The 18271-nt window shown below is 36.6% G+C and overlaps 1 protein-coding gene across 9 annotated transcripts in view; it reads left to right on the top strand.

Moving 5' to 3' along the window:
- The window catches only part of LOC104587807 (ubiquitin C-terminal hydrolase 12-like), a 57547-nt gene that overhangs the window by 12463 nt on the left and 26813 nt on the right, over window positions 1-18271 (top strand). For all 9 annotated transcript variants that reach the window (XM_088890075.1, XM_088890073.1, XM_088890079.1 and 6 more), the window contains 4 exons: window positions 1700-1778; window positions 1921-2067; window positions 2159-2239; window positions 2322-2441. In XM_088890075.1, the coding sequence (XP_088746201.1) occupies window positions 1700-1778; window positions 1921-2067; window positions 2159-2239; window positions 2322-2441 (427 nt within the window). The remainder of the gene's footprint in view (window positions 1-1699; window positions 1779-1920; window positions 2068-2158; window positions 2240-2321; window positions 2442-18271) is intronic.

The following is an 18271-nucleotide window of genomic DNA, read 5'->3' as shown; positions in this document are numbered from 1 at the left end:
AAAGCAAGGATTAAAGTATCAGATACGGATATAGATACACTTTGGAAACACATCGATACAGACGAAAATATGGAAACACTTGGATATGTTCGGAAAATGCATACAAATTCCATAAGTATATTAACATCACTAAATCTAATGTCAAAATAATCACAAATAGTGTATAAATACATGGATACAAACGAAAATATGGAAACACTTGGATATGTTAGGAAAATGCATACAAATTCCATAAGTATTGTTAATATCACTAAATCTAATGTCAAAATAATCCCAAATAGTGTATAAATACATAGGAAATGTATATTTTTATGGTATATATGAAAAAATACAATACAATTATTATACTAGGATGCATAAATATCATACAACTTTACTGATAATACATACATTAATCAAGAGTCCAAGACATATATTATATAGTTTTTTACAAATTAATACATACACAACTGTTATTATTTTATTTTCTATTAAAGTCCAAGGCAAAAAAATATGCAACTATTATATTTGAATTATTATATTAATCATTTTATATTTATTTTTTTTTTTAATTTTAACATTAATAAAAAAGGTCAACTAAAAATTTAATTCTCAAATTTTTGGTAAATATTATTATTTTTTATTTTTGTAAACAAAAAATGTCACTATAAAATGTAAATTAAAATATCAATTAATAATTTACAAAAATATATAATCTTAAAATATATCAAATTTATTAAAACTTCGAACATACATATCATATGTAAATTCATAATTTTTAATTACGAAAATAATTATTCCATTATTAATATTTTAATTTCTTTAAATTATTAATTTTTTGATATAAATGTAGATTCATTTATATTATATTCTCAAATAATTTGTAAATAATAAATACATTGTTATTTAATACAAATTAAATTTTAATTAATAATTTCTAAAATTTTTAAGATACATATCATGTGCAAATTTATAAATTTTAAGTACTAAAATAGTTATTTTATTTATATAAATTTCTTGAGGTTAAAAATCATTTTTTGATATAAATTTGGATTTGATAGATTATATGTTCTATTAGTTTATAAAATATTAACCTTAAATTTTATTTTTTTTAATTTATAGTTAGGGTGGTTGAATATAATATATGCTATTGATTTGAATTGGTTGTGGAGATTAAATTGAATAAATGTTAATGTATTTCACTTATTATCATAAAATGAATGTTGGCTTAGTGGTTAAAGGTGGGTTTAATTATTGGGCGTAGGTGTCTTGGGTTCGAATCACACCACCCTCTAATTTTTATAGCGCGTTTTATTACAGACCCTCGATACACCTCCGTATCGCTGAGTATCGGACCGTATTGGATGATACTATACGATACGCACAGATACGGTGGCATATCGGGCCGATATGCACGGCTGAAAGGATACACTTCCAGTCATAGCGTATCCAGTATCGGTGCCTTCTGATACCCATATGATACACTGTATCGGGCATATCTTACTAATACCTTAATCCTTGGTCAAAAGTTATGTCTGTATCTAGCCCACCCCTCCCAAAACATCAGAGATATCTTGAATCATTATTTGATAATGATCTTTATCTTAATTTCACTATTTAGGATCTCTATCTGTCATGTTTGGTCCTGTATCACTGTGACTGTGTTAGCGCTCTTTAGTGTTGTAAAATCTGATAGTGATTGAGTGGTTGTTGCTTTTAGGTTCAAATTTGATGATGAACGAGTAACAAAAGAAGATATGAAGAGGGCACTAGAGGAGCAGTATGGCGGTGAGGAAGAGGTGACACATTTTTAATGAAACTTACAAGTGCTTTTTGCATATAAAAATGCATCTCTATCTAGATAAGAAAAATTTGCGCTTCTCAATGGTAACCTTGATTACTGTTTTATTTTATGCTGCCTTTTCTCTTTTTGCTCGACAGTTACCACAAACGAATCCTGGCTTCAACAATACTCCATTTAAGTTCACAAAGTATTCAAATGCATATATGCTTGTATATATACGCGAAAGTGACAAGGAGAAAATAATTTGCAATGTGGATGAGAAGGATATTGCTGAACACCTTAGGGTAAGATACTTCTATGTATCGTAGATTTGAATTTGTAACTTGACTGTTTCTGTGAAGATTTTAATAGAGGGTCTTCAATAACATATTTCAGATAAGGTTGAAGAAAGAACAAGAAGAAAAGGAGCACAAGAAAAAGGAAAAAGCAGAGGCACACCTTTATACTATTATAAAGGTTATGGCTTCCAAGCTTGTCTTTCTTTGTTATTAGCTATCATTGAACACTCTATGCTAAAGCATTTGATTATTACCTCTAGGTTGCTCGAAATGAGGATCTTGTAGAACAGATTGGAAGGGATATATATTTTGATCTAGTGGATCATGACAAAGTTCGCAGCTTCCGTATTCAGAAGCAGATGCCTTTCAACATTTTCAAGGTACTTGCTTAATGTTTCATTTGCATCTGATTTCAGAAAGTTTAATTTGTAGGTATTTTGTCAATCAAGAAATTAATTGTTTCCATTGATCTGTTATTGATAAAAAACGTTTCCATTGATAGTGGTTCACTAAATATCAAATTATCCTTCATTATCTTTTGTATGAGGGATGTGGGCAATGAAGTGGGTTTGTAAACTGAGGATGGTCCCTTAAGGATGAGTTTTTTTTTTGATAAATGAGTGCAGTTTTATTAACCATAGAAAGAGTGTATTGTGTACAATCAACTTAAGAGGGGGCACGAGATGTTACCTCCCCCTGGAACTTAGCATTAAGCAAATAAACACACACTAGCCTGAATTACAATTATAAGGTAGCCCAAAACAGGTCAACCCTTGATACGCCTTGTTTTGCCAAAGAATAAGCGGTTGCATTTGCAGATCTGCTAATCCACTGAAACCTAACTGCCATATTTCTTGTATGCCAGTTAACATTCTTCAAAAGATCCCTGTAACCCCACAAAACTATTTCTGGATTTGTCAGCCAGCCCACTACCACCTTGCTGTCTTTATCTCTTAGAATCCCTCCTATGACCGAGGACCCTGGATTTCCTTGACTGCTTCCTTCAAAATTCAGTTTTACCATTCCTTACGGAGTGTGTTCTGATTCTACTTGTAGTTTGTTCTTTGTGGAGGCTATGGATGCCACTACTATGCAATTTCTCCTTAAATCGTCAAAAGAGAAATCCACAAACAAGTTTGAAGGTTTTAGCCAAGAGGTTGCCCTTGTAATTATAAACTCTTCTACTTCAGCAAGGCTTCTTTCCTTTTCTTGAAAAATTCTAGCATTCCCCTCCTCTCATAAAGTCCACAAGCTAGCTGCTCTAGTGCACTTCCACATTAGCTTCCCTCTCTATCAATTTCCCAAAGGCTGATGGAACAAAAGACAGACAAGTTCCACCTGCACCCAAATAATAATGAAACCCAGTTCCAAATATTGGCAACAAAAGAGCAAGATATTAGCAAATGGTGACATTCCTCACTCTTCACTTTACACAATGCACCAATTTGGGGACAAGCACATATAGGGTTTTAGCTTTTGCAAGTTTTCCATACCCAACAGAACACAACTATTTTTAGAGGAATTGGCCTTGACCAGATTTCTTTAATAGGAAAGATTGGAGACTGGAGAGGAGAGGGGGTAGAGTAGAGAGAGGCACAAGTGAAGGAGCCCTCGGGTCATTGTGCTTGTGTTTAAGGGATGATGAATTTGCTTGTGTTTCAGAGCTCTTGTTCCTTCTAGGGATGAGTATTAGTAACTTTCATTGTGCTTTGCTTGCCTTTATTAATTTGGATGGAAATATTAAACATTTTGTCATTTATTTATGTTATGGTAAGTGATTTAAAAGGCACGCCTCAAGCGCACCTAGGCATACAGGTGAGGTGCATTTTAGGGTAGGTGCCTCGCACAGGTCCTAGGTGCAGCACTGCATACAAGGGGCGTGGCACAAAGGTGACTCGTAGAATCGGGAATGTAATATGTTTTGCATCACATTAGCTACTTGAAATAATGCAATTGAGGAAAAAAGAGACTATGGGCTTTACATGCTTGAAAATGTTTTATATGTTTGATTTTTTTTTTAAATTTTCATTTGAATATGCTTCACTTGTTATGCTAATGTATTTTACTTTTATATAACAAGTTTTTTAAACCATTAATTTTAAAATTAAGTTTATATTTCTTATTAATACTATCTTTAATATTTTTGATTTTTTTTGCATTTCTTTTGAATTTTTTGGCATTTTTTGAATTTTCTGACATTTTTTGATTTTTAGCATTTTTTTAATATTTTTTTTTGCCTTGCGCCTTGGGTGCAAATTGGCCCTTGTTCCGTGCGCTTTTAAAACAATGGTTATGGTTTGAAAATTCCTAGCATGGGAGAATAGATTCTATGTTCAATTGTCACTTGGGTTTTTTTTTTTTTTCCGTCAGACTTTATTCATTTAATGGACTTCTGTCATCAATGACTGCATTGCACCATTTTTTGTTATATTGCTATAATACTCCTTTCATGTTCTTTCTGTCATATGATCTGACTTGCATGTTTTCTTACAAAGACCTTGTTACATCTTAGAAGGTCCAAGGAACTGCATTGGAAGAGTTCCTCCTAACCACCAAGAAGGGCTTGAACTTATGTCATGAACATTAAATTATTGTTGTATAACAAGAATCTGGCTGAAATTATGGGATCGGTGGTTCAGAGTTAAGCTGTTTAACTGTTGGGTTTTTGGCTTGACATAAGTTGATTTTATAAATATACTAGTAGTACATTAATAAACGTCATTGGGTTGCTATGTAATTTTATTTCTGTTTATTTCTGCTTATCCAGTTCTTAATTGATGTAATACTTTGTTAGAAGAGGTAACACCTTGTGCCTCTTCATGGGTTTCCTGTATTGCCTTATATTCTGATTTAATAAATTATTTTTATTCATCAAAAAAATTAATAAACATCATTGCCAAGAGTTCCACCCCATCCCTTGTGGTAGATGGTTTTTGAGTTTACATGTCAAATGCAATTATTGGATAATTAGAATAGTTGCACTGATGCAGATCTGTGCCAAATTCTCTCTTTTTCTCTAGAGGTAACACCTCATGCCTCTTCATGGGTTTCCTGTATTGCCTTATATTCTGATTTAATAAATTATTTTTATTCATAAAAAAAATTAATAAACATCATTGCCAAGAGTTCCACCCCATCCCTTGTGGTAGATGGTTTTTGAGTTTACATGTCAAATGCAATTATTGGATAGTTAGAATAATTGCACTGATGCAGATTTGTGCCAAATTATCTCTCTTTTCTCTATTTTTCTAAATAAAACCTCTTGGTTTTCGAGGGGTGTGGCACAAAGGCGGCTCATAGAATCAGGAAAGTAATATGTTTTACATTACATTAGTTACTTGAAGTAATGCAATTGAGTGAAAAAAGATGTTATGGACGCATTCGTGGGGAAGAAGTACCGCCGCCGGCAACAGCAGTAACGTGGGACCCTCATCAGATTATCTAGCTAGCCACAATTCATCTTACCTTATCCTTATCTTATCTGCTTTCTTACTCTTATCTTATCTGTAAGTAGTTTAGTTAGTCTTATCTATCTTATCTGTAAGCAGTTTAATTAGTCTTATCTAGGAGTCTTATCTATCTTATCTGTAAGCAGTTTAGTTAGTCTTATCTATCTTATCTGTAAGCAGTTTAGTTATCAAGGAGTCTTCCTACAAGGAGGACTCTTACCTCTTGTAATCTCCTATTTAAGGAGCTGAAATTATTGAATAAAGATATCAAATTTCCAGTCAAGGAAGAGAGTAAAAGGAGAGTTCGGTGATCTCTTGGACAAATCATCCTCTAGGACGCCAAGATAGGTTCAGCTAGGAAGGGGAGGAACAAGGGAAAACATGAGCTTTTCCCCGTGGACCGACCCGTGACGCGATTCTATTCCCGGGCCCATAACAACTTGGTATCAGAGCCAACCGTCATGGGAGATCTGGAGCAGCTATCATCCAGGGTCCACGAACTGGAGCATAGGCTTGTGGAAACCAGCGTGGAGGTTCGTGAGGTCAAAGATGATGTCCGGGAGCTGCGACGCTTGCTGGAATCGTATTTCTCTAACAAGGAGAGGAATCCAGAAGGGGCTGTAACCACAAACAGCCGCCGACTAGACTTGACAAAGTCGCCCGGCGAACAGCAGGTCATCGCCCCGGTAGCCGCGATCGTTCCCAAGTACAGCAGGCTGGAGTTTCCTTCATACAACGACGCCGGAGATCCTTAGGGATGGCTGTATAGATGCGAGCAGTTCTTCCGCAACCAACGGACAGGGGACAACCACAAGGTAAGCTTGGCCGCATTCCACATGACGGAGGAGGCGCAACTCTGGTTTTATAAATTGGAGCAGGAGGAACCCGGGCTCAGTTGGACCCAATTCAAATCCTACTGCCTCCTCAGGTTTGGGCCCCCATTGACGAGCAACCCGTTAGGTGAACTGCTCAACCACAAACAGACGGGAACGGTGGCTGAATACTAGCGCCAATTCCAGACCCTCCTTGCCAGAGCAGCTTCGGTACGACTGGACCAGCAGGTAGACATGTTCACCGCAGGGTTAGCAGAACCCTTGAGGGTGGATGTGGAGATGCAACACCCCCCCAACCTGGTTACAACCATGAATCTAGCTCGCGCCTTCGAACGAAAGATGCAACTCAGCCGCGGAACCTTCACTACGGGGCGGCCTCCATCCGCATGGGCATCCCCGGAACCACTTGGAATGGCTCCATCTTCAGTAGCCAGCCAAGAACGGAAGCCATAGACGAGCCACAATTCCAAATCAGCATCCAGTGAGGGGAGCAGCGTTGTTGCACCCCCTATTAAGCACTTGTTCAGGGCTGAGATGGCGGAACGCAGGGCAAGGGGACAATGTTTTAATTGTGATGAACTCTACTCAGCAGGGCACAAGTGTAAGAGACTTTTCTGCCTCTTGGTGGAACAAGAGGACGATGAGGATGAACCCCCTTCATTGGAACCCGATCCAGGAGGGCTAAATCATTCCACCTATCCTGGATTCCCTTGACTGAACTCCAAGACACATCCAGATTTCGAGCTTGAGGACAAGCTCGTAGTCCAGGAGGGTAGTAATGTTATGGACACATTCGTGGGGAAGAAGTACCGCCGCCGGCAGCAGCAGTAACGTGGGACCCTCATCAGATTATTTAGCTAGCCACAGTTCGTCTTACCTTATCCTTATCTTATCTGCTTTCTTACTCTTATCTTATCTGTAAGCAGTTTAGGTAGTCTTATCTATCTTATCTGTAAGCAGTTTAGTTAGTTTTATCTAGGAGTCTTATCTATCTTATCTGTAAACAGTTTAGTTAGTCTTATCTATCTTATCTGTAAGCAGTTTAGTTATCAAGGAGTCTTCCTACAAGGAGGACTTTTACCTCTTGTAATCTCCTATTTAAGGAGCTGAAATTATTGAATAAAGATATCAAATTTCCAGTCAAGGAAGAGAGTAAAAGGAGAGTTCGGTGATCTCTTGGACAAATCACCCTCTAGGACGCCAAGATAGGTTCAGCTAGGAAGGGGAGGAACAAGGGAAACAGGAGCTTTTCCCCGTGGACCAACCCATGACGCGATCCTATTCCTGGGCCTATAACAAAAGAGATTAGAGGTTTTACATGCTTGAAAATGTTTTATATGTTTGATTTTATTTTTTAATTCTCATTTGATAATGCTTTACATCTTATGTTTATGCATTTTAATTTTAGATAATAGTTTTTTTTAAAACATTTATTTTAAATTTTAAGTTTATATTTTTTATTAATATTATGTTTTTTTTGATTTTTTTGAATTTTCTGAAATTTTTTATTTTTTAGCATTTTTTTTTTGTATTTTTGCGCCTTGCTTCAAAAAGGTGCGCAACTCGCCTTGCGCCTTGTGCCTCAGGTGCAAATTGACCCCTGAGCCTTGCGCTTTTAAAACACTGGGATTTGCCAACTTGTTGCTATTGTATTGATTTGAGAGTGAGGAATGGAAGGGGGAATGTGGAACCCTTGATCTCAGCCTTGGCCATAGGAGAAATCCAAAGTTGTACTCTGTTTCTGATCCAAATTTCCAGTGACACCAAACTTCGTTTCTGTATAAGATGCCAGTTAGTCCTAGGATGTGTCAAAGATGGGTCTGCTACGCAGAGTTACCGTATTAGCATTTACTTCTAACAGCTTGAGGTATGGGCGAAACTTCCAATGAACTACAGTTAAGCAAGTGTAAGTGCCTCTATGCCTGTATTGAAACTACTGTTTAGCATTGAGAATCTAAACTTGAGAATTGTCTTTATGATTAATTTTTAATGATTAGATTCTTTTACAAGGATTGGGACGATATTATTAGGATCTATTAGTATATATTAAAACAAAGATGGCATCTCCCTTATCTCCTTACCCAATTGTGGCTTCTCCTTGCTCCTTAGAATACCATTCGTTACACTCTCAACTTGCCACTACAGCACCCCTGTTTTCCTAAAATCTCTCACTCTCACGTTTCCAATCACCTAAATCATCTTCTCTCCTAAAAATTTTCCTAAACCATCTCTCTACCTAATTTCTATTTATCTCCATCTCTATCTCTATCCACCTTGCAAAATACATGCACTCATCAATGTATTAAAATATTAACGTTTATGTTAAAACTTTTTTGGAAGAAAGTTTAAGTTTGAGTTAAAATTTAAATATTGGAATAAGATGAGTAAAACATATCTAAAATAATAATAAGGGAAAAATATATAATGCAATAAGACAAATAATAAAAGTAAGGTAAAAAATCAATAATTAATTAAAAATCTTATCATAATTATAAAAAATACAATTTCAAAATTAAATACAGTCAATTAATTAATTAGAATTGATAATTTATTACTTAATTAATTAATGTTAAAAAATTACTTTTAATATAAGTAATTATAGTTAATTAATTACTAAACTTTTCGAAAAAGTACTTTAGTTTTAAATTACCATATTTAATGAATTATTTAAATTATAACTATTGTTATTTTTATTTCTATAAAATAATTTTACAGCGATTAAAATAATAGTAATTATAATTAAATTATTACTGATAACTACTTAAATTATTAATTAAGTATAAATGTAATTAATAATTATGATAATTATTATTGAAAATTACCATAATTTTTGTAAATTTTGATACTTAATTAGTTCTGAACTGTTTGAAAAAGTAATTTAATAGTAAATTACCATATTTAATGAATTATTTAAGTAAAATATCAGTAATGAAAATAATGGTAAAATACAATTAAAAGACTATGATACGGGTTGGTTTGGTATCAAGCTGAACCCTATAGAGTTGGGTGGGTTGGCACGGGTTTGTCTCAACCCTAACTCATCCCTCCCCTACTTCCACTGAAGCCTAACCCAACCTGACTCAATACTATGCTGGTTTTTGGATTGAACCTGCCCTGGTCTACAAGGTACAACTCGATACCGACCCAGCCCGTCTCACAGTCTTTCAATTATTTTTGTGATACATTTTGGAAACTCAAGAGTCATAATTTAAGTTGGAAGTTGGTTTATGGGTTCTAGGGTACCACTTCTCAAAAGTGAAAGAAAAGAAAAGCTCAAAAGCAAATAGTGAAATAAAGCATATACTTTAAGGTTAGGGGGTAGAAGTCAGACCGAATTACAAGAATACCCTTTATATGTGTAGGGGTATTATGATCCAATGGGTGGGGGTTAGCCAAACCTGAACTCGATATGGGTTAATTAATCAAAACCCTAACCTAACCTCACACTTTTTTAAAACAAATATTGAAAGAAATCATAAACTTTAAGGTTAGGGGTTTGAAGTCTGTAATCTAATCTTACACTAGATTTGGGTTAAAACAAACATTGAAAGAAATCATAAACTATAAGGTTAGGGGTTTGATATCAAACCAAATTACAAGAATACCCTTTATGTGTAAGGTTATTATTGCTCGATGGGTCAGGTCAGCCAAACCTACATCCAATTTGGGTCAAAATCAAAACTTTAACTTGACCATCTATGGGTGAGTCAAATTGAATTTACCATTTAAGCGGACCCACTGAGATCCCTATACGAGATTAGCTACTCTCACTAGGGTTTCAATTTGGATTGTGGTTGGAACAACTAAACATTACCTAAAAATATAATACTTGGGTTGGATTGAGTTGGTTGAATTAGAAATGTTATAAAGCTCTTTCTACTTCAGTTTTGCGTGGCATGGTCCGTGCATTGCACGGGTCCCAACTTGTACACTTGAGTATATCCTATTAAATAAAAGGGCAGACTAGAGTGCTACACAAGTCCCTCTCTTATTTAGATGGGAAGGACAACTTTAAATCAGCACTTAACTGTGATCCCTCATTTAGTTGGGGGGGGGGATGTTTATTCTAGTAAGAGGTGTGTGGAATGGTTAAATTACTACCCCTTCCCATTTATAAAAGGTCTCTTATGCTTCCTAATACTACCAAGGAAAATGAATGTTGAAGTGAGTGAAATATTGAGAGAGAAAGAAGAGAAGAGGAACTCCTAAAATCTTGTGAGATTTCTATGAGGAGAAGAGACATTAACTGATATGAAGCATCACAGGTAGGGAAAAAAGAAAAATAAAAGCCTTCCTTTTAATACATCTGTTGTTATCTTCCGTTTTCCCCTAAGCATAAAATTCCTGGTTTCTCGTCACCTTTTCTCTCAAATAAACTGTCTATGGTTAGGTTATTTAAATCTGGCGGATCACAGTTCCCTACGAGAGATGAAAAATATATGTAGGAGTTACCCAACTGTATATGTCCCTTGTATTCAACTTGGCTGATTGCTGTCTCCTGTAAGTTAAAGCTTTATATATAGGGTAGCATAAAAGTTTTACAGCCCAATAAATAATGGGACTGATTGTGATATCTACAAGTGTAGTTTATTAATTAAAATATTTCTGTTATACCTTTTTTCCTTCCCAAAGAAAAACTCGGGGAGATATTTGAAAAGGAAATGAAATCCGTATACTTACTAGAAGAATTCTGCAATACTGAAATTAAGTTCTCTGGCCTTGTTTTGTTTGTTTCTTTAAGTTAGCAAGGGTTTTCTCTGCCTCTCCATGGAGATGTAATCAAGGGAAGTATGAAACCATCTACATGATACCCTGAATTAGGGATGATCATGGCTGAACCTGTGCCTTTGCCTGACCTGAACCCTAGGCTGGGTTCTGGCCTACAATTTTTGTTTTGTTTGGGTAATGTCGGAAGAAGGAAAGAAACTTTAAATATAATACACGAGTATACTCACCTTCCATTCTGCTCAGTTCCATACCCATTGCTAAGTTAGAGGACTTAAATCATATCTTACTACAACCCATGTCCTTTTCGATCTGCCCCTAGCTCTAAGGGTCCCTTCAACTTGTAACAGATCACTTCTTATGGGTGCTGTAGATGGTCTTCTGTGCATTTGAATGAACCATTATAGTCCACTATTTTTCATTTTTATCACCTATAGGAGCTACACTTTAGTTCTTTTCAACAACTTCATCTCTGACCTTGTCCTTTTTGTTTTTTCCACTCATCCATCTCAACATTAACACTATCACACTCATTTTCTGGACATGTTTCTTTAGTGTCCTGCATTTCTGGCCTTACAACTGTTTAGCTGAGTGGTGTCCCACCCATTGCAAGAGACTCTTGATTGACCTTTTGGCTTGCCCATCCTTCTGTAGATTTATGTGTTATACTTAATATCATATAAAATGTAATATATAGCACATACCAGTGATTTAAAAGGCATGCCTCAGGCGCACATGTGAGGTGCATTTTAGGGTATGCACCTCACCTAGGTCCTAGGTGCAACCCTTTCGAAAGGCGCATGCCTGATGCGCCTGATGTGCCTTGTGCCTCAGCCCAGGCATGTGTGTTTTGAAAATTGGACGTTTTTTTTTTGCTTTTTTGAACCTAACGGCTGGGCCGAGGGCTCTCCCCCCGGATCCCTGTGCGACGCTTCGATAACTCCTTATTTGGTAATGTTGTTCATTTATTCGTCCATCGTCCTATTAAAATATCTTCTCAGAAAGCAATTAAAATTGTAAAATCCTTATTTTTTGTGTGAGAACTAAGAATGTAAGACCCTAACATGAACTTGTTTGTCTTGCTTCGAGGGGCATGGCACAAAGGCAGCTCGTAGAATCAGGAATGCAATATGTTTTACATCACATTAGCTACTTGAAGTAATGCAATTGAGGAAAAAAAGAGATTGTGGGTTTTACATGCTTGAAAATGTTTTAGATGTTTGATTTTATTTTTAAATTCTCATTTGAATACGCTTTACATGTTATGTTTATGTATTTTTAATAGGTATTTTAAAACTTTTTTTTTTAAATGTAGGTTTATATTTTTTATTAGTATCATGTTTAATATTTTTGGTATTTTTGCGTCTTTCTTCAAAAAGGCGTGCGCCTCAGGCGCAAATTGGCCCCTGCACCTTTTTTGTGCCTTGCGCTTTTAAAGCACCAGCACTAACCTGCATACACACATTCTGGCCAGGCTAGAATTCATCACCCCTCTTGTATGGTCCTTATCTTAAACAATAAAACTCAATTATTTAATTGAGTGAATTATGTTGTATGAGAATCCTATTCCATCTTTATAAAAACGGCATGTGTGTGTGTTTGCCGGGGGGGTGCTTAAACTGGATATTGTAAGTTGTTCTCGACCAGGTAAACAAGTTTCTCCATCATGATTCTGTTCACGTTCCTCAATATTGCTTGTTACAATGTTTGGAATTTCTTTGACTACGAATAATAAAGGGAGAAATAGGGAAGAGGCTAAATTGGAGAGACCACATGACAAATTTCTATTTGTTAATCATAACCTAATGGTCCTCTGGCATTTATATCACATGCTGTTTACATGTAGGGGCCACATCTTGACCCTGATCCTTAATTAGTTGCTATAATTTATTTATAAGAATGGGAGGTAAATAAGAGGATTTGTTTAAATGTGGTGTGTTGGCTGCATGCCCACAAATATGATATTTCTAATATGATATCAACTAACAATAGTGCCTTTATTTGGGCACCCAATACAGAAGAAGTTAAAGACAAAAAACCCTTAGAATACATTGTATTCAACACTCCCTTTCAAGCTAAGCATAGATATCTATCATGCCTAGCTTTCTTAAATTACTATCAAACTTTTGTTTGTGGTCTCCCTTCACGAGACAATCATCAAGTTGGTTTCCTGATCTCACAAAGGGTAGCAAATCTTTCAGTTGGCTATCTTCTCTTTGATGAAATGTCTATTTACTTCAATATGCTTTGCATGGCCATTTTTACAAGATTATGAGCAATGTTTATAGCTGCTTGATTTTCATTGTAAAGTCTCATTGGAGTATCTATTTGAATTCCCATATCTGTCAATAAGGTCTTTAACCAAAGCAACTCATATACCCACCCCCTTAGCCATTGCCTTGCACTCTGCCTCTGCACTAGCATGAGCAACAACTGACTGCTTCTTGCTTCTCCAGGAAACCACATTGCCTCATAGTAAAGTACAATAGCTGGATGTAGATCTCCTGTCATCAACAGATCTTGCCAATTTGCATTTGTATAATCCTCAACCTTCAGATTTCTATGGTTGGAATATAACATCCCTTTACCAAGACATTTCTTCAAACATACATAAATTTTGTTGACAACTTGCATGTTAGAGGTCCTTGGCTGATGCTTATATTGGCTTACTAGACCAACTGCATGGGATATGTCAAGTCTAGTCAAGTAAAGGAAAAGGAGCCGACCAACTAATCTTTGATAAACTCCTTTCAAGGAGAATATCTCCAATAGTAGCACTCAACTTGTAATTAAGACCAATTGGGGTTTTAGTAGGCTTGCACCTTAATTTCTCAACTCGTGGAGTAAATCCAGATTATAGTTTCTTTGAGAAATGAAAATTCCTTTCTTTGATCTTGCAACTTCATTCCCAAGAAAACATTTAAGATCTCACCTAGATCCTTAATTTCAAATTCAGAAGCAAGGATCACTAATATCCGTTTTTTTTATCCTTAATTTCAACTCCAATCCCAATAGAAATAATATCATCAACATGCAGGACAAAAATAGAGACACGTCCATTGACTCTTCCTATGAATAGAGTAGGATCAGCTTGAGATTGTGAAATTTCAAAATAGCCCTTTTAAATCAATCAAACCAGACTCTAGGAAACTATTTGTGTCCATATAGAGCCTTCCGTAGATGACAAACTTTCCCTTCACTGTTAGTGAGGTATATAAACTGCTTCTTGTAGGTCCTCATTGAGGAAGACATTTTTTACATCTATTTGACATAGAGGCCAAGAGTAGTGGGCAGATAGAGACGTAATCACCTTGATAGAATGTCTTAACCATAGGAGCAAATGTCTCCTGTTAGTCTATGCCATAAGTTTGGGTATTACCCCTTCGCCACCAAACAAGCATTATATCTATCAATTGAACTATCAACCTTGTGTTTAACAGTGTATACCCATCTGCACCCAATAGGAATCTTGTCCTTGTGAACGTAAACAATCTCCCAAGCTTGGTTGTTTATGAGAGCCTCCGTCTCCTGGTTCATAGCCTCCTTCCACTAAGGTAAATGCATTGCATCCACAACAAAACGAGTAGTGGAAATAGAATAAGTAACGAAAGTATAGACATAATAGGAGGGTGAGAGAGCATTGTAGGAAATAATAATGGGGTAATTGGTTTTGTATTTCCGCTTTCCTTTCCGGATGGCATAGGAAGAACAAGATCAGATTTCTCATTCTAGAATGTGGACTATCTTTTATCCCTTATGAACATTAGAATAACCAAGGAAGATACACTTAATGGACTTAGATCAAACTTATGTCTAGAAGGATTAATATCATGAACAAAGTGACGAATACAATCAAAGACCTTGAGGGGTAAATTAAAGATTCGTCAGGGAAAAGGAATTAGTGAGGAGACTGAAGATTTTATGTTCTTGATGGAAGTCATTTATAAGATACATTGCAGTCTCAACATCTCTCGATAAATGAGTGTGAATATGCATCTGGAATAATAGTCCTTGTGCCATCTCAACCACATGTCTGTTCTTCCATTTAGCAACCCCATTGTGTTGAGGGGTATGGAGCACACGATCTTTGATGAATAATTCCCTTCTCGTCAAGAAACACTCATAAATGTTTTTCAAAATACTCTTGAGCATTGCCAGATCTAATGATTTTAACTCTTTTCTCAAACTGTGTCTGCCCCATATTCAGAAAATTCTGAAAATTGTATCTCATCCCAACGCTTAATCAAATACAACCACATATGCCAAAAAAAGTCATCAATGATAATCAAGAAATGCTTATATTCATCCATCCAGGGAATAGCATATGGGCCCCAAGCATCAGTATGTAGTATCAAAGAAAATGCAACATTACTTCTGTTACTCATGGAATATGTGGTTGTATATTGCTTTGACAAATTATAGACTTCACATTGAAAATTCAAGTTTGACACAATTAAACAATTTTGGAAACAAAAGTTTCATGGAACCAAAAGACATAGGACAAGACGACAATGCCATAATTCTAAAAGACCCAAAATTTCATTAGGATGGGACTCAATCTGGCACAATAATCCTTGTTCAGATGTGTGATAAAAAGGATAGACTCCATCAGCCTCATGTCCACTTCCAATCATCCTCCCTGTGTTCAGGTCCCTAGAAGACACAATGAGTAGGAAAGGTCATAGAACAATTATGGGATTTTGTAAAGGAACAAATAGATAATAGGTTTCTATGTAACTGAGGTACATTAAGGATAGAGTTCAAGGTGAGGTTGTTGGTAAGTGTGGCTTCACCTAGACCGGAAATTGGAGTTTGAGATCCATTAGCTACCGTAATTTTACTCTTCCTTGGAGCTATATGAGGTGAAGGAAGAAGACATACTAGTCATGTGGACACTTAGCCCTAGGGTCTACAATCCAAGAGTTGTTAGAAGAGAAACAAGCAAGTGCAGTACCTGTCTTAGCACTAGAATGACTGGTATGTTGGGATGAGGAAAAGAGAATTCACTTGGTCAGTTGGGACCAAGTATGTTCCCAAAAGAAAAAAGGAGGTTTGGGGGATTAGAAATCTGAAATTATTTAATGAAGCCCTCCTAGGTAAATGGATCTGGACTCCATTATCCCTTGCTGAATAGAGGTCTGATAGAGGGGACTGGTAGCAGCTAAATATGACACTGCTAGAGGGGACTGGGTAATCAGTTCTAATGTCACTTCCTTAGGGTTCTCTCTTTGGAAGAAGATCATGGACATTTATGCCTTGCTGAGTAGAGGTCTGGCTCTGAAGTTGAGATTGGGCAGCGATTAAGCTTTTGGAAGGACAAGTGGTGTACTGAAAGGCCATTGGCAGAGATGTTCCCCCAATTGTTTCTTCTTGCAGACAATCAGGAAGCATTGGTGGCAGAGTGCTATGAAGTCTCAAATAATAACATCATTTGGAGTCCATGTTCAGAAGAAATTTTCAGGATTGGGAAATCAATCAAGTGAGGGAGCTGTTTGAGCTGATATTCAATCAGGCCATAAACTTGCTGGAAGAAGACAGCTGGAGCTGGAACCGGAGTGCAGATGGAATATTTTCAGTGAGGTCCTTTGCAGAAACTTGTTAGAGGGAGACGGTCCTGAACTTCTGCTGCTATTATTTGGAAGTCGATAGCCCCCACCAAAGTAAATGCTTTAGTTTGGGCGGCTGTCTTGGATAGTAGATGCCTAACCACGAAGAGCCTGGTGAGAAGAGGAATGCAGGTTCAAGAGTTACATTGTGTTATGTGGTCAACAGGAAGAGGAAAGTAACCATTTGTTTTTACACTGTTCTGTTTCTGTTTGTTTATGGAGACACTTCTTATCTTCTGTGGGTTTATCCTGGGCCATGCCAAGTACAATTTGGATCTTCTATGGTGTTGGAATCTCAAAGTTCTATCCAAGTTGGCTAAAAATGTACAGAGAACTTTTCCTGCAGCTGTGATCAGCACCATCTGGGCGGAAAGAAGCAACAGATTATTCCAGAACAAGGCAAAAGATGTAGACAGTCATATTTCCATTTCCTTTGGCAAGTTGGTGTCTTGGATTGCATCTGTAAAAGGTCTCCAAACCAGGGTGTTTCGGGCCCTTCTGAGCTCTAGAAGCCTTCTTGAGTTGTAATGTATATTGGGCCCCATGCCTAGCTTTGGCTCTTGTGTGGGGCCTCTTTGTATTCTTTTTTTATGATTTTAATAAATTTACCTTACCTTTTTCAAAAAAAAAAAAAATCAGTACTAGTGAATGTAGATGTCCCCCACTCTTTTGTAGGTGTAGCAAGAGACTCCGAAGTATATCCATCAAATCAGAGTGGTCTAGGGAAGAAGATGAAGCAGAAATGGGCTGAATGCCATTGCCAACAGTGGCCAAATGAGCATTGCCTTTCCTCCTTGTCTTCAACATTGGTTTCAAATAAGGATTTAATTTCCAACATCTGTCCTTGTATGTCTAGGCTTCTTACATTACTCACTCACCACATCTTTAGGCTTTTCATTGGCAATGTGCTTGTTAGTGCTTTACTTGAGTTTAGATGACATAAAGGTTGAGTGCTCAGTCACCAGAGGTTGCATCATTAGCAGCTCTTCTACTCTCCTTCCCCTGCAGCAGGGAGTAGGTAGCTGAAAGAGCGACAATATCTGCACTAAGAATGTGTTGCCTTGTAAAGTTAAACACAGGATTCAATCAACCAGAAATTCAAATACTCTATTCTCCTTAATATACCTCTGGTACTGCTCATTGTCTATAGGGCCATTACATTACGAAACCTTCAAGTGTTCTATTTCTTCCCAAAGTGATTGTAGGGAAAAAACACATGGGCACTGATCTGTCCCCTTGACGCATACTACAACTTCTCTCTGAATATGATACACTCTAGTTGTATTCTTAGTTTGGGAGTAGGTAGCAACAACTCTATCCCAAGTATCTTTGGTAGTGGATACATATAGATACTGGCAATATGAGGTTGAATTGAGCAAACCAACCATGACATTACCAACAAGTTGTCTTTCTCCCATTTAACAAACTTTGGATCTTCAGGCTTCAACTTCACTTCCTTTCCTGTAATAAATCCCAACTTGCCTCTTCCTGTGATGGTAAGTTAAGTTGATTGAGACCACTCCATAAAGTTTTTCCCATTGAGTTTCACTATTGTTATCATGCTATTGGAGGTCTCCATATTTCCAAGAAGTGCATT

The sequence above is a fragment of the Nelumbo nucifera genome, chromosome 6, assembly GCF_055504915.1.
Source record: "Nelumbo nucifera cultivar China Antique chromosome 6, China Antique-T2T, whole genome shotgun sequence".
Lineage (NCBI taxonomy): Eukaryota > Viridiplantae > Streptophyta > Magnoliopsida > Proteales > Nelumbonaceae > Nelumbo > Nelumbo nucifera.
The sequence above is the reverse complement of the archived record's forward strand: the minus strand, read 5'-3'. Positions and strand labels throughout refer to the sequence as shown.